The sequence below is a fragment of the Conger conger genome, chromosome 17 (assembly GCF_963514075.1).
Source record: "Conger conger chromosome 17, fConCon1.1, whole genome shotgun sequence".
NCBI classification, from domain to species: domain Eukaryota; kingdom Metazoa; phylum Chordata; class Actinopteri; order Anguilliformes; family Congridae; genus Conger; species Conger conger.
The window spans coordinates 11,483,045-11,508,404 of record NC_083776.1 but is presented as its reverse complement, the minus strand read 5'-3'; the positions used below and the strand labels follow the sequence as shown (position 1 = coordinate 11,508,404).

The following is a 25,360-nucleotide window of genomic DNA, read 5'->3' as shown; positions in this document are numbered from 1 at the left end:
TCACTTGTAAGAGTGTTATGTATAAATATACATTGTGTATACATCTTCAGTAGTACCATTGCAAAGTTCACATTCATACAATAAATTCTGCACATTACACAGTGCACTTGCACAGCAGACAGACCTATATTACACTGAAATCTGGTGCTGTGCTTGACGTGTGTGGTCCATGTAAATGTAGTTGTGTCTCTGAGTGTGGAAAACACGTGTCTACATTCCTCGATGTGTGCGATGGATATGAATGCATTTGCATCTGTGTGTGTAAAACATGTGTAAAATGTGTGTATACACTGGTTGATGTGTGAGTGTATTTGCGTCTGAGTGTGTAAAACATGTGTAAAATGTGTGTATACATCGGTTGATTTGAGTGTATTTCCGTCTCTGAGTGTGTGTAACGTGTGTATACATTGGTTGATGTGAGTGTATTTGCATTTAGAATACTGTATGTACACACAGAGTGAAAGGACCCCAGGAGAAAACCATGCAGGCGGTATCTGTGTCACTGTCAGCCTATGAAAGCTGTACTGGAGACAGCATTTGGTCCAATCAGTGTCACTCTACGCTTCCAAATGACAAATGAGGCTTACACAAACCTGCTGTGCATACAAATGAATCTTATCTGTGTGTATGCGTACTCAGTGTGTTTGTGTGTGCATGCGTGTGTGTGTTTGTGTGTAGTCTATGTGTGTGTACAGTAAAATACATGCCAAGAGGGAGCCAGAACAGGCCAGAATGTTCAGCATTAGCTTTGAAAAAGGAGACACCTTCTCAAAGAGAATCTGAGTCACATTCCACTTTAAGAGCTCAGGATTCACTCCTTGATACAAAATAATAATTTTTTGATTAACCTTTTTATATCCACCGAACCTTGATAGATAAAGTATAATACCTTTATTATATCTGTACATACATGATTTACCATTCATAGACCAGGATTAGATGAATATTTGTCCTGCATTGGGTTTAAAATAAAATACAAGGACAAATACTGACTTAATCCTGATCAGTTAGCACTGCTGGAAATAGCACAGGCACTTATACTGTAGTATTGTGGATTCTGACAAAGGGACTAATTGGCATGTATTCAGTGTTTGTCCACTCAGCAAACTGCATTCATGAATAAAAATAAATAATTTGAATTCAAGCCATCAACTGTTAACCTTCATTGTGATCAGGTAGTAAATATATTCTGGTACCGTTGTGCTTTGTGACAGTAAACCTAAGAGGTCCTTGTAGTACTACCCATTGCCTATTGTGCTACTGGTTGGTTTGTCTGTGTGTGTGTGTGTGTGTGTGTGTGTGTGTGTGTGTGTGTGTGTATGTGTGGGTCAGTTTAAACAAGTTGACATCACTGCCAACACTCGCAACTTAGTGAAATTTCCTTGTTTTTTTTTGTTGTTTTTTTTTTACACACAGCACACATACGCACTATACAATAGGTATAAGGTTAAGGTAATATCTACTGTACCACTTGGGTAAAAATTGACAATATTAAGCCTTGCAGACTCTTGTATTCCCTAAAACATTCATCTGTGATAGCACTGGTAACTCATCTTCACAGGCTACTGCTTGGTAATGCCATGATAAATACTTACGTTAACTTACTGTTTTGTGTACAATAGAAACCTATATACAACAGGTGCTGCTGGTATTCAATTCAGAAACAAAAATAAAACTTGTATTAATGGTAGAGAAAGTCTACAGGATGATTCCCACTCCAAACCCCAACCGGGCTTAAACTGTACCTGGCTTAATGGTATTCTGTTCTCAAGTTATGGTACATACTGTACCCCATAACAATGTTTTACAGTGATGAATGAGGACTACCAGGGAACAAAATGAATGCACAGGCAGCAAAGAAAGAAAAAACAAAATAAAAAAAACAACAGATTTGACTGAGTGCACCCCGTGTTCAGATTTCATTTTGCAAATATGTATAAGTAATCAAACCATACTAATTCAAATCAATATATTTTCCTTAGAACTACAGTGTGATTTCACTTGCCAGAATCAATAGACACTTTGAAATGGCAACAACCTGCTAAAATGAAACCAAGCTTATTGGTCTCAAGGAACTAATCCTGTCAGGGCTCAAACTTCTGTCAGCATGGCAGGTGTGATCACTGCAGGCAACAGAGGACGGCTTCCTCACAAAGTGAAAATAAAACTGTTTTCCTTCACCTTGTGACTCCAGTTCCCCTGTTTTGGCAGTCTTGAGTCTTGTTTCTTGGTGGTTTGCCAATGCCAAGAACATAAAATCACTCGCTCCAATTCCACATGGAAAACCATAAGCAAACCTCTTCAAAGGTTACCAAAAACACCTAACAAATGGCATTTTAATCTCTAGCTGCCTCCACACAGGGAACATTCTAGGAAATAATGCGCTTCTGTTGTCATAAATCGATAACAAACGGTGGAAACAAATGTGCTGACTTTCCATCTCAAGGCATCAGAAACAAAAATTGAAATATTTATTTTCGATATCCCATATAACTGCTGCCTCACAGTTAGAACAGCATTAGGTCTGCCAGCTGAAAACTGCTTAAAATCCTTCAAATCCCAGGAGAAATGCAAAACTACAGTTAATGTTCAAATATCAAGGTCCTTGCATGTGCTACTTGTAATGGGTAACTTACATACATGCACTCATGTATAAGCCTATACTTCTTCAGTGTGCTCAGTTGAAATTTGAAAGCGGTTCTGTGTATTTGTGCATGGTGAGTGCACAGGGTTCAGTATTACCATTAGAGCAGTTATTACCTGGGTCAGAATGGCTTGTTCAGTGTGCACTGTGCAATGATATTTGCATTACTGGAGAGTGAAAAGGGGAGCGTGCCAGGGATGGGTCTGCATTTTTCTGGGCTCTGGAGTCAGAGGGCGGCTCAGCTGCCCTTGGTTCCTCCGATTATGGGCTCTGGCACTGGGCCAGCACTTAAGTGCCCAGATGCAGGACCTCGACTGAAATAAACACACAAACCCCGGACCCCCCTCCTGTCTCAGGCTCACACTCACACTGCTATACACGCATTAAACCATCGCCAGAGATTCATTTAAACTGGGATAAGGGAGAGGAACAGGCAGAGCTTGACTAGTTGCTGGATATGGTTTGGTACAGTACACACAGTATTTTGAATTGCCACATTTTTTAATATGTTATTGCTTTGTGTCCAAAACCTGGATGGCCAATTGTGTCTGTGAGCCTGGTCTCATCACTGTGTTTGTGCCTGTGAACCTGGTCTCATCACTGAGTTGTGCCAGTGAACCTGGTTTCATCACTGAGTTGTGCCTGCGAGCCTGGTCTCATCACTGAGTTGTGCCTGTGAACCTGGTTTCATCACTGTGTTGTGTCTGTGAGTCTGGTCTCATCACTGTGTTGTGTCTGTGAGTCTGGTCTCATCACTGTGTTGTGCCTGTGAGCCTGGTTTCATCACTGAGTTGTGTCTGTGAGCCTGGTTTCATCACTGAGTTGTGTCTGTGAGTCTGGTCTCATCACTGAGTTGTGTCTGTGAGTCTGGTCTCATCACTGAGTTGTGCCTGTGAGTCTGGTCTCATCACTGTGTTGTGCCTGTGAGTCTGGTTTCATCACTGTGTTGTGTCTGTGAGCCTGGTCTCATCACTGAGTTGTGTCTGTGAGTCTGGTCTCATCACTGAGTTGTGTCTGTGAGCCTGGTCTCATCACTGAGTTGTGTCTGTGAGCCTGGTCTCATCACTGTGTTGTGTCTGTGAGCCTGGCCTCATCACTGTGTTTGTGTCTGTGAGCCTGGTCTCATCACTGTGTTTGTGCCTGTGAGTCTGGTCTCATCACTGTGTTTATGCCTGTGAACCTGGTCTCATCACTGTGTTGTGTCTGTGAGTCTGGTCTCATCTCTGTGTTTGTGCCTGTGAGTCTGGCCTCATCACTGTGTTGTGCCTGTGAGTCTGGTCTCATCACTGTGTTGTGCCTGTGAGTCTGGTCTCATCACTGAGTTGTGTCTGTGAGCCTGGTCTCATCACTGTGTTGTGTCTGTGAGCCTGGCCTCATCACTGTGTTTGTGTCTGTGAGCCTGGTCTCATCACTGTGTTTGTGCCTGTGAGTCTGGTCTCATCACTGTGTTTATGCCTGTGAACCTGGTCTCATCACTGTGTTGTGTCTGTGAGTCTGGTCTCATCTCTGTGTTTGTGCCTGTGAGTCTGGCCTCATCACTGTGTTGTGCCTGTGAGTCTGGTCTCATCACTGTGTTGTGCCTGTGAGTCTGGTCTCATCACTGAGTTGTGTCTGTGAGCCTGGTCTCATCACTCATCTTGTATGCGCACACTGAAGAACACGTAGCCGCGTGTTACTCTCGTTCGGCCGCTCGCTGACCGAGCCGTGTAGCCTCTATGCCCCGTACACAGCAGGTACAGGCAGGCTGCAGTTCCTCATAGTGCTCCTGAGACCTCGCCCACTGAAACCCTGCATCCCGCAGGTGAGGAGCGGTGCCATGCAAGCCGCAGGCACGGTACATATTTCTTTAGGGACCCTGGCGCATTGCTGCACTAAATCGTAGGCGCCACTTCAATAACAGTCACATTGTTTTCAGAGAAGTCACTTCTAAAATGCAGCAAATCAATTTATACCTTTGGCCAAAAAGCTATTTGTTCTAAATAGGTAGCACGACAAGCAATAATCATAGGATAATTTTTCAAAACAGCAATCGGAGCCTTTTAGTTACACACTAGGACACGGTTAAGTCTATCCTAAACTATATTATACAGAGTTCAGTGTTTCCTTCAAAAGCAGGGATTTCAGCACCGCCCTTGTGGACACCACCAAAACGGCAACGCTTTGCGCTGAGGCCAGACTCCGCCCACCACCTCCTCTTCTCTCCCTGGCCTCCCGCTTTCCTCCACCTTCTGTGACGCCTCCGTTTTGGAGAGGAAAAAAAGCGGGGTGAACCAAAGCAGCGATGGGTGGCCTGTTTTTGAAGTGAAATACCACTGGCACCTTAAGGTCTGTGTTCATCGGTCCCCTGAGGTCTTTCCGGGGGGTGGGGAGGGGGGGCGGGGGGTTGCGAGGAGGCTTTGGACATGGCCCCGCCCCTCTACATAGCCCACGTGTTCTGAGCGCGCTCACTCAAACCTCTCGTAGTGCCTCGTCTGTCTCACCCGGGGGACCATGTCCACCAGCAGCCTGCGGAACAGAGGCACACGAGAGCTGTTATTCACTTTCACCAAGAGAGGGCGCCGTTTCTGTAATGCTGTGAGCCAGCATCAAGATGCGCTGTTCTACACAGGGGCGACAATCCATATTGCACACCTTTCCAGCGTTTTATTTTGTGTGGTTTTAAGAGGCAAAACTCTTGACCTCTCTCTTTAACAACGTGTTTCTGCCGGCAGTACTGCTGGATGCTTTTTTTTTTATTTGTCGCACCATTCCATGCAAACTCTAGAGACCGTTGTGAGTAAAAATCACAGGAGATCAGCAGTTTCTGAGCTGAACCTCTTGACCATGTCTGCATGCTTATGCATTTAGTTGCTACCGCACGATTGGCTGATTAAATATTTGCATTAACAAGCTGGTTACAAGTGTACCTAAAAGTGATCAGTGAGTGTTTATATGTATGCGTGTGCTGGTATTTGCAGATTATGAGAGTATGCGTGGTTATGTGCATGCTCAAGTTGTAGGACACACTCACTTGACACCATAACCCATGATAATGAGTCCGATCAGCACCCCTATTGTCCCATCCAGGTACCACACCGTGGGGTCGTGGCGAAAGACCTCAGCGCTGACGAGTATGGAGAACCCCATCACCCCTCCAACCAGGGAGTTGAACCCTTCAAAAAAAACGCAAGACAGGGGCACGTGAAGAGGTCACAGGGTCGTGTGTTCAGTTCCCGGGGCGTGCGCTGTGGAGGTGACCCTTTTGACCAAACCAGCAGCGCGATGATAATATAATATAGAATAATATACACCTTTTAACACCCTTTTCCTTAACAATTTCTCATTTTATTATGATACACTTGAAGCACAGCCAATCTTTATATTTGGCACAGTTCAAAAAATGAAAAGATTGACAGCAGGATGTGTTCGCTGCCAAGCAATTACTTTTCTTCTGAAAAAAAAAACAAAAAAAAAAACCCACATCTTCCTCTCCAAAGCTCCCACTGTAGCACAAATAACTCTGGTCTGTGTGCTTCCACAGCACAGATCACACACTGTGCATCAACAAAGTCCTGGAAAAAAAATGCAGAAAATCGCAGCCAGTCCCTGCAATAATGCTCTGCTTTAGAAGACCCTTTATAAACAGTCAAAAAAGAGAAATACCCCGCTGTTATTTCTTTAATCTTGTTTTAGTTTCCTAAGCCAGATAGGAAAGGCTTTGATGCCTTGAACATGAAGAAGCCCTGTCTTGAGCTGGTGCAGAGACCCAGTGCTTCTGCTCAGAGGCCAGCCTTGATAGGAGAGGGGAGGGGGTATCTCAGACACAACGTGGGGGGGCAGAGCACTGGGCCTGCCATCCACCATATAACTGATTGCATATGACCATACACCAAACTGATATCACTACTCATTAGAAAACCTTCATTTTGTCCCCTTTTGAAGCGTAGATTGGCGAAAAACCACTGAACATAAGTGGGTTAAACTTTCCGAACGGCAGGAAATTATGTCGGCATCTTGAGTTCAGAATGTCACACTGAACAGGCACAGCTATGTACTACGTACATGAAACAAGCGCATCGTTGATATTAATTCCAGCATTAATACTATAAACATCAGATTAAATGTGACTGAAAAATGGAGCCCAAACCTTCCAATGTCTTATTAAGCATCCTATATTAACATGCCTATATCAGGTTTATGTATGTATTAATGTATTATCTGCTGCCATTGAGTTTATGCAAGTTGTTCAGGATAGGATTTGCTAAATGCTAAATAAACAGATGTAAACACAAGAGAGTGTTACCTGCTGCAATTCTTTTATTACTGGCAGCTCTATGGGAAGAGTCTAATTTCCATGCTAATGATTGATGAACGCTCTGATGTGTGATTTTGCTGGCAGATTCCTTCCAGGCACAGTAGTGCTCTCTTTCCCAGACCACATTTCCCAGGCCTCTCTCTTGGTTTGGTGTCCTTCCTGTCCTGGGACTTATTAGTAATTAGTAAAATAGCTGTAAATCTCAACATGCAAAAAGCCCAGTAAGAAATGCAGGTGTCATCCAAGTGTTCATCTGGCCAGGTTTATCTGGTTTGATAGAAGAGGCAAATTGCCAGTATATCTCTTGTTAGCGGTTAGCCTTCCTCCCTTCCTCTACCCACAACCAACCACCAAAGATCTAATAAAAGCTTTGCGTTTTTACAGGCTCATGGTGACAATTCTTAATTTAACATCTTCTGTAACCCCACGTCTTAACAAGAGATGAGAGGTGAGACAGTGATCCTCAGTGCCGTCACCCAGAGGAAATATGCCAAAAAAGGAAAAAAAAAAACATGTTATATGATGGGTGTGTGAGAGGAGGGGGGGGTCTGTAATACGCTCATAGAGGTGATAATGAGATCTTCCATGGATACAAGCTCAAGAGACCATCTACACAACAGCCATACTGCAGGGCTGCTGTGTACGACGGTAAGTGGTGTTCCTCGCACATCCTCTGCGCATGCGGCCCTCTCCCTTTCATTTAGCCGGAGCGGCTTTGAAGCTCGGCCGCTTGCTGCGATGGTGCCGAGGCGTGTCAGGAGGGTCTCTGCCGATTGGCTGCCGCTCGGGTACGTACCGTCGGTGATGAGGGCCCTGCTGGTTAGGACCCTCCCCAGCATGAACTTCAGCACGGCCAGGATGATGCAGATGAGTCCACTCACGATGGAGACGCTGAAGAGGAAGTCATCCTGAGAGAGAGAGCAACGTTATTAATATTAATATTCATATTAATACGAAACCATATTCTGCAGAGAAAAGACAGGAAGGAGTAAGTAGTAAAGCACAGTACTAAAGCACACTCACTCTCCTTTTATATCCAGTTAGCGTACAGTATCGCTTTTATATCACTGTTAAGATTTGACAGATCTGTATACAGCCGTGTCCCACAGGCTACATTTGCAAGCGTTTTTTTTTTTCTCCTCCATCTTCACTTTCTCTATGACAGCAAACACCAGCTGTGTGTGACAAACCTGCTAGTTCTCCCATAACATAAAGTGCCCAATGAACACCAAACACAATTATTGCATTTTTCCACTTCCCTTCTGTAGTCAATCTTTGTTTACTTCCTGAAACCAGAAAGCTCAGAATCCATCACCATGGTAACATGCATCATGATCTCACTCAAGATATACAGTAAAACATGCAAAGGTCCAGGTGTGAAAGTGCAATACAAAAAGGCCTCTGTGTTAGGAGTCACCAGAGAGCAGTCCTCAAAGCTCAGGCATCCAGGTTTACACAGCCACCTTCATTTTATACCCCTTTCTCACACAAACCCCAGGATTGACATGGGATACAGAGCACAGGTTTGACCTATTTACACAGGCAAGTACCAGGTCCTGATCGTTCACACTAGACCTGGGTCCACAAGTTTATTTTTGTACACGTTCAGTTCTTTCCCATCAATACAGCTTGGTAGATAGATCAGTTGGCTGAGAGACTAAGAGTGTGACGGTCCTATCAAGCTGTTTCCCAGGAGATCTGCAGTCAGAGCGATTCAAGCATCACTTAATTAGTGTCTATATTCATGTCCGTGGAGGAGAGGAAGGGTCCCCTTGTGTCTGTCTGAGGGGACGGGAGCGATTATGTGAGCCTGACAGGTCAGGTGGTCTCTGCTCAGTGACCCCTGACCCGTGCCCCCTGTCTCCCCCAACAAGATCAGCTAATGAACCTGTTCAAATTATGCACGCTTTGCGGTGTGATCTCACAAGGAATATACTCATGGGGAAAAAGAAAGGCAAAAAAAATGCTGGAAATCAGAAAATGGTGAATTAAGGAATGCTCTCATTGTGTTCTTGGTTCACCAATAACCTGCCTTTAAAAAGGCAATTGCGTACAAACACTACAGAGTGATGCACTTTGGGATTGGAGCTTTTCTCAGTCTCTACCAAAGCTAATGAGCAGTGAGCGTTTTGGCACAAAATGGCTGTCATGCTTCACACAGGTGGGTGCTACAAAATGGTGGCAGTTCGCTGCGAATGACTTTGGGATCTTGAAAAGCACCATTATAATCCGCCATTATCAGACAGTAATCCAAAGGTATCTGGTACAGCTTGTACAGATAGTGCAGTCATAAGGGCACTTCACTTATGGCTCTATGTAGGGACATAAAGATAACAATTACGGATTCTGTTCTTTGAATCTTGAGCAAAGTGGTTGCAACACTTCCATTAATTGTTTAGAGATATTGCAGTGAAAAACTTTAGCTTTCATGCATTACGCCTTTACTGCAGTACATAGACAGATGCAGTTAATGCTAAATACACTGCATGGTTTTTCCATATTGCACACTCACAGTACATGCCTGTACATAAGCCTATGGTAGCATATTATAGCCTCAGAGTAAATGGTTTAGTATAGCTATAAAACAGTATTAGCAGGAACATTTAGCATTCTTTACATGGACCAGCAATACCACTAAATTGGTCTGCCCCCTTGGTTGTCCATAAGTCTTGTGCACATAATTAAGGTGTTTTTTCTCCCTTAATTATGTGCAATGGAGTATTTTTAACAGAGTAGGATCTTGAAATTTAAAAAACACCAAAAAAAAAAAAAAAAACATGGGGCCAAATAATTTCACTGATTGTGTGATAGCATTGCTGTGGATCAGCTTTTAGTCTGTGTGATTCATGTTATTCCAAATTGTTTGAACTTTTAAGATCAGTTATTTTCCCCCAATTGCCAGTAAGCCATTTGAATTTGATCGCATATATTACATTTACACTGGCTTTAAAATAGTTGTTAAATCTCAACTGTTATGTGGGCCCTGACCACCCCCTCTCATTTTTTTAAAGCCTATAAGAGCTGAGCTCAATTGCAGCCTGTCATCGAAAAAGTACTCTTTGCGGTTTGGGTTTTGTAAATATTATAGTGATCACTTATTTATGAAAATGCAGAAATGGGAACCAGAGCTTTAATTTCCGTTTTAAAAAAACCAGGGCATTTGTTTTCGAGCGAGAAATGAAAGTATCAGCAGCACCCCACACAGATTTTGAGAAACCAATTTCCCACCTCCTTCATTTTTAATCAGACGCTGCGCCTCCCCCTCCACCCCTCCTACGGGAATAGGCGAGACGTGAGTGGAATAGTGCGCGGCCGCTTCCGTGCCCGAACCTGTCCCAGAGACCTTGACCTGGTAAAAGGACGGGCCAGCAGGCTCAAACGTGTCCCAGAGACCTTGACCTGGGAAAGGAACTGGCCTGCAGAGCACACATCCATGCCCTCTCTGGCCCAAAGCTCACAGGCCTCACCCGCAGATGCTCAGAAGGGGCGGCTCATACAGACAGCTCTGCCCAGTTGATGTATGGTCTTGGGCGTCGGGGTTCAGTGGAATCCCTTGTTGATTCAGCAGTAATTGCTCCCCATACGGAGTATAGATCATATAGATCCAGCACAGTTGTGTGTTTGTATTGGCTCGGAATTGAACAGCTAGATGTCACAGACATCACACAGTATTGATTTTGATCGATCTACGTACGTGCACTTGCTCCCGTTTCAGAAGCTTACTGGTTAGAGTAACATGCGAACATAAGGTAAATGTTAGTGCTTTTGATTTCCATCCAGCTATTTTCTTCTACCACTTGGTAGAAGTCAAAGAGGAAGCAGGGCAATCAAAACAGCCCCCTTCCCCAGCAACATTCTCCAACTCAAATGCAGCATAATCCCTAGGCATTCCCAGGCCAGCTGGGATATGTAATCCCTCTGGAATATCCTGGGTCTTCCCCGGGATCTCCTGCCATACAAAAGGGAGGTGCCCAGGGGACATCCTTACCAGATGGCCAAAACACTTCAACCAGCTCCTCTCAATGCGATGGAGCAGCAGTTCGATTCTCATGTCCTCTCGAACAGCTGAGCTTCCAACCACCCATTTCGGCCACTTGTATTAGATGCTGCACCTAAGCAGCAGTCCATTTCATGATCCCTTTATCAATGACCTATATCAGCAGGAAAGAAACATCTAGAGAGAGAAATTTCTGGTAGCATGATATTGAAGGCAGTCTGTTTTTGCAATAGATGATGAATAGGTCAAGTTGTTTTGAAAAAGCTCTAAATGCACATGAAGATAAAATACAAATACATAAAATTAATGAAACTATCACGTAAAAGGCACAAAAGCACTATTTACGGTGATAATGCTTGAAAGATTTTTAAAGTTAAATCACTACTACGCTCTGCAACATAATACATCAAAAATTACGTGGTTCTCACAGCAGCCATATTGTCCAAAAGCTAAGTCTTAACACCTGCTTTTCAGAGGTTTTATACATAAAACCACATAAATAAGCTTGCACTTAAGATGGGCTTTAGTAAATTCAATGGAATGCCTAATGTGTCCCAATTTCCAAAATCCCTTTCCCACTTCACATCATCGTTACTGCATATGCTAATGCACGTGGTGATGCTATCCCTTCTTAATGGCTCATTTCTCCCATTCCAGCTGTTTAGCAGATCCCATGAACATTTCTGCAAGCCTTAACCGCCTTTTATCATCAATGGAGCAAATGCGATCCTCTCCTAAATCTAGCTCAATGTTGTGCTGCAACTTTAGTGGCACGCAAAGCATCCATTATGTTTTATTGCAGCACAAGCCCAATTCATAACAATTAATAATGAACAAATATGAAATTATTTAAAAGGCAGAGAAAAGTAACAGCTCTGTGAGGCTAACATCCATGTATTGGCTAGCTTCTTCTGTCTCACACTTCTTATACAGTCCACTCAAGGTTGGATGGAACCAAAAAAAATATTAGTCACTGTCAAATCAAAAATAAACAGCTCATACAGACATGCCAAGTAACATGACCATAAGAATACCACAATTTGTGAAGCATCTTCGGGAGGAAAAACTGGGTTCACTTGTGCCATGTGCTTTCAAGTAACTAGACTACGGAAATCTGCTTCATGGGAAGCGACCTAACTGCAGTCTACCTGCAGTGCTACATTGCCTCTGAGTGTGGTGTTGAGAGAATAGCTTTAATGAAATTAACAGCAGAGACGCTGGCCTATTTCACAGCTGCAGCCGCATGGACCCCCTCCACTCTGCCACAACCTCCATTAGAGCAGCACAGAGTCTGAGGCCATCCATATTTCATAAGTTTGCAGAAAAAAATAGAATGTCTTGACATCAGTGCAGGCACATGAGAAGAATTGGGAGTCCTGTTACTATTTTTAGAAAGTGCTTGAATGCGCCAAAAAGGTTTTCAACAGAACAGGAATTCTTCAGAGCCAAGGCTCAGTTTTTTAAAAATAAAAAATAAAAATACAAAGAACACCAGCTGGCATCACTCTGTGAGCTCCTGACACTGTTATAATGACTGTTATATGGGTCTGCCTGCTTAACAAGAGGGTTTACTCCATAATTAACTTGATTTCACTGTTTCCTGAAGCATCTGTGCACTGATATTTCTCTGAAAGTGACTGTTCTCAGAGTGATCTGTTTAATCTGCTGACTGAAGACACAGGATATTGGATTACTTTAATCCAGGTTTCATAAATAATGGAAGTAATTATATAGTTGTATTCACATGTTAATTGGTTAAGCTCTAAAAAGAAAAATATACATTATCATGGGAAAAAAACAAACATTTAATCTGTTAGGAACCAAGAACCTACAGTAGAAAACATGCTTAAATCTTGGACCACTGAAATGTGAATTCACAGGCCATTTAAAGTGATCTTGAAATAAACATAATTCATTTATTTAGTTCACTAAGAACAGGATTTGCAAAGAGATGACAAGAAAGTTTAATCAAATTCACTAAAAGCCTGCATAGATTCAATTAAGTGGAACCAATTTAAAACTATGCAGCCTTTGTACTAGTGGAAATAACTGTGCTTTCACATTGCCTAGACTGCTCATACCTTTCAGAAAGTACTATACTGTATATTCCACCAGTCAGCAGTGTGTATGATCCCTTTATTCACATAACATGACTAAGACTCCAAGTCTTTCATTAACATAAGATAACTAATGAAAGCTAAGAAATGAGAAACATTAATGCCTATATTTTATTATAATTATTATAAGCACTTATAATCAAATTTGATAGTTTACCAATGATGACAACACTGTAAAATATTGTTGTCAAACCAAAAAGACAAATTTAAAAGGTGACTTGGCCAACCGCCCAAAAGCAATAATGATGTTATGCTATACCAATGAAGGCATTACACAAGCTAGGGGAAAGATTTACGTCTAGGTACTTCATGCAATGTAATGACCCGGAATACATTCCCAAATCCACCTCCTCAGCAGAAAGCCAGCAATCCAATGTGTCCAATTAACACAGGTTTGTCCATAAACTACAGTCTTCATAAGCTGAGCACAGCTGGAGCCACACTGGATTTCTGTGGGAATATTTCAGATCTCTTGCCTGTACCTAATAAAATGTACACTTTCCAATTCATAAAGGCCAGGGACACTCTGGTCTGAAACTAAACCATATCCACAGCAGTCAATGAGAAAGGGACGCATTTGCCAGGCAATAGTGCAGTTGGACTATTCTGGGATCAGTTTCTAAGCGTCTTCACACACACACACACCCCGTGGTTGGTGGGAGATTACGCAAGTGACTCTGCTCTGACGGCACACAGGAAGGCGGCTTCTCGCTCCTCGCGGTTTCAGGGAATATGTGATCAAAATTCTCCCTCTCTCTCTCCGGAGGTGTTGTCTTCACACCATCACACCAGAGAGTCTAGCGAATGGAATTCACACTCAGTGGCTGAGACCTCGCTGTGATTGAATGAGACCTGCTTCCGGGGTCTCAGAGAAGCCTGCGTTCTTTGAATAGCTTTGACATCGTCATCTGACCCCAGGCAGATCAGTCCGAATTCGGAGGAACAAAAACCACAAAGTGGTTAGTGATTCAATCACATTAGCCTCGTGGCTAAGGTACAATACCGGGACCCGGAAGGTTGGTGGTCAAGCCTGTCTGCAGGCTCTGTACAGACTGTATATACATTTTAATCTACCATATATTCTCCTTTCCCTCTCATGCTTTTGTTGTGTCATGCTGCAGATTACCGGCAGACCCAGGCTATGGGACTGCCTTTTATTTTTGCACGGATTTGGCTCAAATATGGCTTTTTCCAGGCATTGACCCATTTTGTATAGCCATTGCCTTGTGAAGATCATTGTGTCTCTTCATTTGTGTATTCTCTAAATGTGTATACAACCCAAAACGGATGCAATTATGCTCAAACTACTGCAATTGAACCTCATACTCATGGTATTATTATAAGTCCCGGTATTATTTAATGTGCTGGAGTAGAGCCAAAACTACAAACAAAATGTGTCAATGTCCCAGTAGTTTTGCATTTAACTGTATATATGAGCAGGCAAAGAGCAATATAAAAATCTTTCTTTGTTGTTTATATCATCATCGAGCACTCCGTATTGAATTTCGTGAGGGAACAGCTGAATTTTTACCCAAGGGGGACTTTGTCCACGCATGAAAAACACTTGAGAAAAGAATCATGACAGCAACTCCCCTGAAATACAATTAATTTACTGAATGATGGACATTTACCATATTACCATATTGAGTGTAATCATTGTTTCTGATATACTTGTTTTAGAAAAAATGTCTGCTGTTTTTGTAATGCTTTTTATCACTTTATTCACACAAGGGAGAAGTAGAGAGGGCTACAGAAACATGATCCCAGCAGAGAAAGTGCTAAAGCAGGGAATCAAAACCCCTAGTAACACGTGCCACACAGTCTCCCAACAGGCATGCTTTCCTTCTTCAAGGAAAATGCTGAAAAATGTAAAATATTCTGTTTGGGCACAAATGAGTGTCTTTAACAATAAAAATTACAAATGGCTAGGAGTAGAACTTTATATACCTACAATCTACCAGCCCAGTGACAAGTGTTTGTACGAGTGACACTGTTGAGTGTAGCTTCTCATTTTCTCTCATTATTCAAATTGGTGATCAGGTCTTAATTCCAGTCAATGTTCAGACATAACCATGAAATAGATAGAATAGGACATTAGTCTGAAATGTACTCTTCAAGGGTTTAATTTGTATCTATACAATCATGCTAGGACTCGGAACTGTACTTTCCCTCTAGGGTCCTGAATGTACTTGTCCCTTTGTTTGATTTTACTTCATTGTGCGTCACTCTGGATAAGAGCATCTGCTAAATCCCTTTAATATAATGTAATGTAATGAACTTAATGAATGGCAATTCATTAAAGTAGCTGATATGCAGACTAAAGAATGGAGTTATTTTAATATTAAAACTATTCTTATCAGTCACAATCGGTTCCATTCCAACACAGAAAAACACAGATGAGTGGTGTTGTTGGTTCTTGTTTGTTCTTCCAAAAACTAGCTTAGCAGTATATGCCCAAATCACTATACTACGATAGCAAATCTTGAGAAAATCCAAAGAAAATGTGGGCACAAAAACGAAATGGCTGCACTATAAAGAAGGGGATATGAACTGGCAACTGTACTTGGGTAGTAACATTCACACTACAAGCAAAAAATGGTCACTGATGAATAAAATGCTACAATTGAAGCTGTTCCTGTTACATTCCTGGTTCACAGACATCTACGCATCTTTAAAATATGTCCCTTTTTTTTGTAAATGTGGCATCCCTCAGTCCCTGCCGAATCAAACATATTCCACCACTACTTTCACTTCAAGTGCAGTTCCGGTAAACAGACCCAGGGCACCCAATCAAGCAGCAGGGGTCACTAGACAGGAATGCAATACCCTTCACCAGCTACCCCCTCACCCTGTGGGGAGCTGGGGTTGCCCAAGCGCAGATTCGATCAGAGACCGTGGGGCCTACAGGCACGACAGCCATGTCTAACAGATACTAGACCAATGGGCCATCAATGCACTCGATCATTGCCTTGGCGATGAGCCTCAGTCTGTAATAAAAACCGAGCATGCAATCATCGGATAAGAGGCCCCTTGCAATAATTGTGTCATATCAGAAACTCAGTACCACAGGTAAAGGAATCTCTAAAACACATCCGCATTTCATCATGGAGTTTAAAACAAGAATGAGAGAGAATTACATCACAAACGGCCGTGTTATTATGAAACGCAATATTAAAGGTAGTATCAGTGTGGTTCATGGCTCCCAATGCAATTATCAGCACCCATCATGTTCAAATTAAATTGGTTTTACATACCTACGTGAAAGTAATTACATGTTACAAATGCAGTTTCATGCAAATAAGAAAAAATACCATCCGCCAGCAGCGTGCAGGTTGCTGCAGAACAGATCTTGGGGAATATCGTGTGCAGTCCTCCCTAGTTTGTAAAATGGTGGGAGTAAAACAACTTGACAGTATGCTGGACTTCTGGGAGATGGAATAGCTATTTTTCTTACCACTTCAGGGAGTAGCTTGGTTGCCAGGTCATGGATCGCCTTCCCCAGAATGCACAGGGAGGACAGGATGAACACCACCCCCAGGACCACACAAGCTCTGCAGAGAACCACAAAACATGCGCATGTAAAACAGAAAGCTGAGTGACAGTAAACTCATAACCATACTAAGCTGTCAGACAGAAGATGTTTGTAAAGCTAGCGGTGGACTGGGTTTCAGTGCTGTGGAAGGAGCAAGCTTTCACCTGCTAATTTTGTCCAGTGTCCTTTCAGACTGACAAAATGAGAACCAGTGCCAACACACCATTAGGGGGCTGGAACGGTCTTCTCTAATGGTGACCACAGCACGTCTCATGTTTCATGCAGTCACCGTAACACATCCTCAGTTCCTGCAGCTGCTACAGCAAGGAACATGTCCCGATGTTTCTCAGTAGTGAGTAATATCGCCACCATTAGCAAATATAATCCATCGATTAGTTTCACACGACTCACACTTCCTTTATTTTCTGCCATGTTAGGTACTATAACGGGGCTTTGGGGTTCCATGTTAGCCACACAAGGTGCTATGATGTGGGATGTGGAAGAGGATAATCTCAATAGAACTTATTCTATTGCCACATTTTATGGGTCCTTTTTTGGTGACAACACAAGTGCAAATGAACCTGGGCAGGAGTGAAATTGCTAAATTGTCTCACGCAAACAGAATCTTTCCCCTGTGTTCATGGTCTGAAGTAACATTCAAAATGGGTTATTGTGCTATTTTGGAGGCGTTATGAATGCATGAACACCTAAAACAAATGCAATAACATCAGTTTATTTCAATTTTACCATTTAGAGGGGTACAGCCCTCTGGAAGTTAAGGCATTTGCCGTGGCGTGTTGTACACTAGGGAGCCATATGCCTTGTAACAGACCCCAGAGAGCACATCACAGGAATTACACATGGAGAGAGGCAGAGTGGCTTGTTACGATTGCGACAGATTACAGGGACGGTTTGGCTGCTGAGATGTATCCCTAGTGACTGAACATTCATTTTACCAAGTACATACCTGAAATGAATGAAACTTTGTTCATGTAGTACTCTCTTGTTCATTTTAAATAGTGGTTTTGAACAAAAAGTTAACAGAGACAAAAAAAAGCTGTTGCAAATTCAAACTAAAAAGCATCATTTTTCCTGGTTACCCGCTGTTATTAAATGAAGAAATGGGCAATCTGGCAATATTGAAACCAATCCCCCTAAAACACTGTTAATCTATCATCAAACCAGCCTCTTTTACAACTTTGCTGCAGTTGTGCTAGCACCGGGAGTCACACAATCACCGAAATTAGATTTGAGATGCCCCAATTCAGCAGCACCATGACTGTGAAAACAGGGCCCGAGAAGTCCCAGCTGCTGCTCCACGGCCCACTGATGTGTGTCAGATGAGGGCAGGTGCACCGTGGAAATAAATTATTTAAATTCTCTAAAATGTTGCAAAAGATTTGAATTTAAAATATCAAATGAATACACAAAAATCTATATTGCTTAATTAAAAACACAAGCTCACCCTCAGGCATGCAAATGTAAAAAAGCTCTGGTGTGTACAGGTATAAAAGCTCACTCACTGGTACGTATGGGTAGAAAAGCTCTGCCGCATAAATGTAGGAAAGCTTGAGCATATACGGGAGATCTGAGACCAAATAACACATATTCCCAAAACATCCCCAAAATGTCAGGGGGAAGTAAAGGGCCCAGTGTTGGAAAAGGGCCGTGACTTTGGTAAGATCATTTAGCCATAAAGGAGGCGGCTTACTCTAAATGGGCCAGAGAATAGCCAAAGAATGACAGAACCACACTTCAGGGAGCATAGACCATTTCCAGTTCCAGTCCCATCTGATTTAAGTTCTCCTCAGTGCGCACCAGGACTCGTAGTTCTTCTGCCTTCCTCGGGTGAGGTCTCACCAGCCAAAGAAATGATGTTACTCTGTGGAGGTGCTCTTGAAAGATAGCACTCTGTCTCACAACATCAGATAGTTACATTTATATAGTGTTTCTCACACTCAGTGCTTTACAGTGATGAGGGGGACCTCATCTCAACCACCACCAGTGTGAGGCACCCAACTGGGTGATGCAAGAGCAGCCATTTTAGTCTAAAATGCAATGCATCAGTTAGAAGCACAGTTTTTAAGTAGGAAAGGGAGGCTTCCATAAAACCCATTCAGCCAATAAAATAAACCATTCAAAATGTCTCCAATTGTCTGGTTTTCATGTAAAATATGACTGTAGCTCTGAGCTAAAACCTCCATTTAGAATTCAGCATTAACTCTTTTCCAGAGCACGGGTTCAGCAGTCCCAGAATATTGAAGCATAGGAATGGAGCAATGTGTGCACAGAAATGCAAATGAACAAAACTTCTGTTTAGCGCACATCTACAGGCCATGACCACATACCAGCATACGGCATAAGCAATACCTGTACAAGCAATACAGGTAGTATTTAATTCTGCTTCGTGTGACCAGTATACAGAAATGACAGGGTAGACTGTGCTGAGTTTGCAAGTGTATGTGTGTGCGCGTACATCATGCACCTCAGCCTGTGTGTGTGCGCGCGTATGTGTGTGTGTGTACCATGCACCTCAGCCCGTCTGTTGCACTTTGCTAGCGCCAGGCCCCTGGGAAATGTAGCTAGGCAACCGCGAGCAGGAGCAGCAGAGCTCAGCGGGAGCAGCGGTAAGCAGGAGTGGCGGGGTCCGAGCGGGTAGCAAGACCAGCGGTACGGCACAGTGGATGCGCCCAGACGCAGCCAGAACCCTGGTCACTCTATAGAAGCCTGTCGGGGAATATTCATCACTTGTACTCCGGTCTCAGGCTGATTTCAGGGCCTACGAGTGAGACACCCGACACTGGCCTTAGGTCAGTGGAATCTAGCTTTTCCTGTAGGAAATTTGAAACTCAGGCTAATAACTTAATGTTATCTGGTGGCTATGTTACGTTATCTGGTGGTTATGTAGGCAGGCTATACACAATACTGTAATGACTTCAATAATGGAAATACCTAACCAAAATCACTCGAGAGATACATGTTTTGTCTCATTCATTTTAAGTGTCACATGATCACACAAATCCCATTGATTCGCAGTGTTAGAATTAATCCTGCCTCACCCCCACCCAGTAAGAATCATATCTTTTTGTACTAGTTCATATCATGGCATTTTTATGTCTTTCATTTTCTTAGGGATGTCATCTGTATGTATTCAGGATTTGCGCTTTGGTTCTTGCAAGTAAAAAAATTAATAATAAAAAGTTCATTCGCATTTATCCCTTTGTGATGTTTTGCGCTGGTCTTGGAAAGTAGTGAGCCAGGTCTTACTGATATCAATCAGATAAATGCACTGATGCTCTCCTACACTAAGTCATTAGATCTGCTGCATTAATTTATTGTAATGTACTGTAATGGACTGCCACAAAGATGATTATCTCTGGTTGTGGAGAGGGCCTATTCACACATTACTATGACATGACCCAGTCATATTACATGCAAGTTGTCAATATGCTATCAATTGCTTTTTTCCTGTAGGCATAAAAAGGAGAGAGAAACAACTTAATTTCAGATCAAATGTCTAATGACAGGGTTACGGCATAAAAGTACAGCTGAAAGAGCAAAATGTGCTGAATCGTAGCACTTATCACATCTCTGAAGGATTGTGGTTTATCATATTAACAAGGCTGATGCAGGGAGTGCTGCTTAGTTAATGACATTAATGGCATGAGTTCAATCATTCTTAAATGGCTTTCATAGGGGGAAAACATCAGTGCCCTACCTGAGGAACCCAACCAAACCTATAACCATAACTTAGCATTTGGGGCTGAAAGCTCGGTTTCCTTAGGATACATTGCTGCCCTAGTTGCAAGTTGACTCAATGCTTCAAGCTACCCCTCATCTTCCTAATAGTGATGTCGTATGTGTAGGATACATTCTTCTGGAACATATTTTTCAGAGGCCTTCAGTGTCGTGAATGTCTCCTACAATTCGGTCCAATGGAGAGAGCTGCTTTGAAATTAAAACATGTACTCAACAACTTAGCCTTAGCACAAAGTGCAGTGCTACGCGAGGTCACAACAGACCATTATTAGCAACAGAAAGGAAATAATTACGCACTCCCCTCAAACTCCCACTCATGCTCACAATAGGAGTCTCAGACAGTGGGTTGCAACCGCACTCGCAACAGGTGGCAGGAAACAGTGCAGTTCGACCGGACTCACAGCAGGCCAACGGTAGGACGCAGACAGGAGACATACTGTGACTGAGCTAATGCGGTATCAATTTTTCCAAACCGTAGTGTATTCTGTTCTACAAACGAGTCGCATACGTGCCATGAATATTTGTACAAAATCGGACAAACGCCCATTTCAATTTGATGCTGTCCAAAGTCAGGTCTTATGATTCTACCGCATTACGCCAAAACATGCTTGAATAATTAAAATGTAGGGTTTTGATTACTGTACAATTCTCTCTGGTTGTTGAGAGGACCTATCCTCACAGTACTATGGCATGACCCAGCCATACTACACACAAGTTATTAATGTGAATGTGATAACTGTACAACCGGGCTAAACACTTCACCTTCACTAAAGTTAGATAATGTTATCTAGCGAGCGGTGTGCATGCTGAAATTCAGCTAGCTGACAAATCTTCTCCTTGATCTACATTAGCTTAACATTACCAGCACTGAAAAAAAAAACAAAAAAAAAAAAAAAAAACAATCAAACTTTCGATCAAAGTTGAGCCTCGAGCCACTCTCAACTTCAAGTTAAAGTTGTCTATATTGTCTAAAAGAGGGCACGGATCCCTCAATACATCAGAGTAATAAATAAAGATTGAATTAATTCAAATCTAAATCGGCAATTGTGGAAAAGTGCCAACTGTCTGCACTTTGGAGGATGTGTGCTGCCAGCCTGCACTTGTTTGGAGGATGTGTGCCGCCAGTCTGCACTCCCCGAGTGGACTGAGGATGCCATAACAGTTGGCCTAGGTATTCCACGCTGGGGATAACAGAAAATAAGGGCTAAACAGGTGTTCAGGAAAATGGCATTTTGACACATCCACGCCTGCAGTGGCAGGAATAGTTGCCACCGAACAGCAGAGTTGCCTGAGTAACAGTAATACTTGGTAAAAGGTAAATGGCAGGCATTTATATAGCGCCTTTATCCAAAGCGCTGTACAATTGATGCTTCTCTATTCACCCATTCATACACACACTCACACACCGACGGCGACTGGCTGCCATGCAAGGCCCCGACCAGCTCGTCAGGAGCATTTGGGGGTTAGGTGTCTTGCTCAGGGACACTTCGACACAGCCCGAGGCGGGGGATCGAACCGGCAACCCTCCGACTTCCAGACGACTGCTCTTACTGCCTGAGCCATGAGCCATACTTCGACCAGATTTCACCTCCAACCGCGTCACTTGAGCCAGACCACAGCAGACCAACTAACATTTAATGTGCTGGCAGAAGTGTTCCTCGATTCAGTGCTTGTGAACCAACAATCTTGATATTTGTAAAATAACAGAGCCTTAATGAGAGTTCTCCTCATTACCTCTCCATAAATCTCCCTGGGCAGGTCTGTCTGTCACGTAATTAGATTGTCTCGGTCCTGCTTTTTTTTTTTCTTCCCCCACATCTTCCTCCGAGTCCTTTGCCGGAATGAATATGGGAACAGCGTGATACGGATGACAATGAGAGTAATGAATGAATATGGGAACAGCGTGATATGGATGACAATGAGAGTAAATGTCATTTTTCAACCTGATGGCCAGAGCAGCGGGAGAGCTGTAGGACAAGATGAGGGCCGCACACACCCCAACGCTGTCTGCCAGAGGCCTCTCCATTCTGCACTTCTGCACACTGGACTCACACAGTCCAGAGAGACTGCCAAACACTGGCAGATGCTAACAAAAACCTGCTCTAGGTCATGTGCTGTGCAAGTATTTATGTGCCGTGTCCCTCAGCTTTGTGTGACTTGGGTACATTAAGTTCCACCAATGTGCAATGATAAAGATAGCCATGTATACACAACAGCAGTGGAGAAGTGTTAGCCACACTGACAGAAAAATTATACCATCAAGGCCCATTTATAAATCCATAAATGCAAGGTTAACCTAAGAAAAATGTGTCTTGCAACAGAAGAAAGTACCACTAGGCAGGTAATCCATTGTACGGCTGTAGCTATGTCATCATACCAGAAGAAAATCTAATGAAAGAAAAGAAAGAAAGGAAAGAAATTATATCTAAAAGGGGGCCAGGGAGCGAGATCGAATGTGTGTGTATTCAGTCTACATCAGAAGAAAAGCAAAGTTTCTGCTATCCTGACTATCTGTAGAGGGAAACTAATTCCATCACTATGCGTCCAGAACAGGAGACGTGACCTGGAGGTGTAAGCAGGCGGTGGTGGGGAGGTATGCCAGATGGACGATCTCATGACCTTTTGTGCATATGGGGAGGTTGTAGATCAGATGAACAGCAGCACTCTGAATGAACTGCATGGGTCGACAGAGGCAAAAGGGGCCAGCAAGGCAGGAGATGCTCAGTGCCCGTACTAAGAGCTGGGTTCAGGAAGTGGTTCTCCAAATGTTGCACACAACACTGCACTGCAGGAAGTGTTGGACAACCTTAATGTGGAGCTGCGGAGAGGTCAAGACCAAAGACTGGAGGAGAGATGCAGATTGTAGTCCACCAGGAAACGTAACGGACGTCTGTTAAGATCAAATAATTGTCACACATTTACATTAATATTCAAGATGTGGTCATTAAGTGAAACAACCATCTTTAGCTAGCTGCGACAGCATGCGCAAATTCATTGTCATTCAACCCAGCAAGGTAACTTCCAGAACTTCATAAATATGCAAGAGGAAGCACGAGCACTGTGAGAAATCCAAGCGGTGCCATTTAAAATAATTTTTCACAAAATTGACTTTCCATCCCATTTTAGTGTCTCTCTCTTACAGCCCCCATTGTTTCTGTATCCTCTGAGGCAAACAGAAAATCTACCTGCACCCAGATCTTACGCATTATTCTGGCAGCTAATGAAGCAGGTGACACATTACAGCATTATCCCAGCCTGGGGAGGCATATGGCTCTGTTTGTGAGTGCATTACGGGCTGACTGTGTTCCAGCACTGTGCGTAATGCTCCTGCAGTTAGAAAACTTGATTGCTTACAGGCAGCAGCGGCATTGTGAACGCGCCAATTAAGCGCTTGCTTCACCCATCACAATCACATTAACATATTGAAAATAAATTAATGTTTTGAGTGTTATGTATTTACAGGTATGCCTAGTAAAAACCTGTCACTCAGTCTCAGGGTAGTGGATCCAATACATTTATATAATTTAGCTTCTGATGGAACATGCATCTATCTACCTGTTCTTATACCAGTATGCAATGAGCAGTGAGCAATTTATTAGGTAGACCTGTACATCAGCGTGTTAATGCAAATATTTAATCAGCCAATCATGTGGCAGCAACTAAATGCATAAAAGCATGCATAAGTGGTAAAGAGGTTCAGCTGCTGTTGTAAAAAATATTGTAAAAACTAGGCACCGCTTTCAGACCTGTCTCTACGAGCCAGCTAGAGACATATTCTGTAACTTCAGCTGGATAGAACTGTTCATTTTCAGAGAGGGAAATGGCTAATATGAGGAATAGCCGGCAGTTGAATTAACAGGTCGCAGGAGGGAAGGTGGCATTTCAAACAGGAAAATAAATTCAGTGTTCATCTCGAACATGAAAAGCACTATTCATCCACAGAAAGATATTGAAATTAGCCTTCAAACAAATAGGTGGACGGCTTCCATGGACAGAACGGAATGAATATCATATGCCTTTGTACGAAAGCACTCACAGCACAAGAAAAAGAAAAAAAAAACATCCCTTTTTGGTGGAGTTGTATTATTGTTGTGCCTGGTCAGTTAGCGAGCTAGCCAACAAACAAGATAGCCCAGACACCTGGCTAGCCTGCCAGCACTGGCATAGTTAGCCAAAACAGGTCAGTTTATTCTGGTCATTGATGCATTCTCCATTTAAAAACCGCCAACTTAAATGACCCTTTCCTGCTTTCCTGTGACTACATTTCATTGCTGCATCTCCCATTAGGGGAATATTCAAAGGTCTGAATTGCTTCACCCAATTAAAAGTACAATGTGCAATGGTAAGAAAATGCATGTCCCAGACAGTCTAGATAACAAGAGACTCGTACGGAGTGCCCATGAACACCCTGCTGAAGTATGACAGTAAACCCTGTTCATCCCAGATGGTCCCGGGCAGGCAGGGCTGATGTAATCCATCTCCATAGCGATATGCATCCCGGCAGGCATCCCAGGAGGCCGTAGCCCGTGACCGTGCTGGCAGGCACCGCCGACAGGAAACAGGAGGCTGCTGGGAGCCTCTGGGGGCTCGGCAGATAAAAATCAACCCCCTTCCTTCGCTTTAGTCTTCAGTCCACCGGCCCGTTGTGTGAACCCCGGCCTTTCATTCAGCGCACAAAAGGAGCTGCACTCTACCCGGCCCCTGCACACTCTTCAGGTGCTGATAAGACGGGCTTCTGTCATCTGTCCTCAACACTGTGTCACGGCCGGGGTTTGGGCCGAGGCACTCCTCCTCTGCAAAGTCTGACCCCAAGCCAGCGCCCCCAAGGACTCCTGTTGTAACTACCGCTGCCTGAGCTACTGTTACAGCCGTAGGCCCTCTGCATTAAATATAACCCAGCCCCACAGAAGTTCCAATATTTAATACAGTGGGATAACTGCTACTTTTAGCTACTATAGTCAGGGCTGTAACTACTATTGAGGACACCAGAGTAATGTCTTTTTTTTACATATCTATT

At 43.2% G+C, this 25,360-nt stretch overlaps 1 protein-coding gene across 1 annotated transcript in view; it reads right to left on the bottom strand.

Moving 5' to 3' along the window:
* Positions 1–5,088: 5,088 nt before the first annotated feature.
* The window catches only part of LOC133117084 (transmembrane protein 163a), a 53,417-nt gene continuing 33,145 nt past the window's right edge, over positions 5,089–25,360 (bottom strand). The window contains exons 5-8 of the mRNA XM_061227203.1: positions 16,507–16,603; positions 7,735–7,846; positions 5,655–5,796; positions 5,089–5,149 (exon numbers count right to left, since the gene is read on the bottom strand). Of these exons, the coding sequence (XP_061083187.1) occupies positions 5,089–5,149; positions 5,655–5,796; positions 7,735–7,846; positions 16,507–16,603 (412 nt within the window). The remainder of the gene's footprint in view (positions 5,150–5,654; positions 5,797–7,734; positions 7,847–16,506; positions 16,604–25,360) is intronic.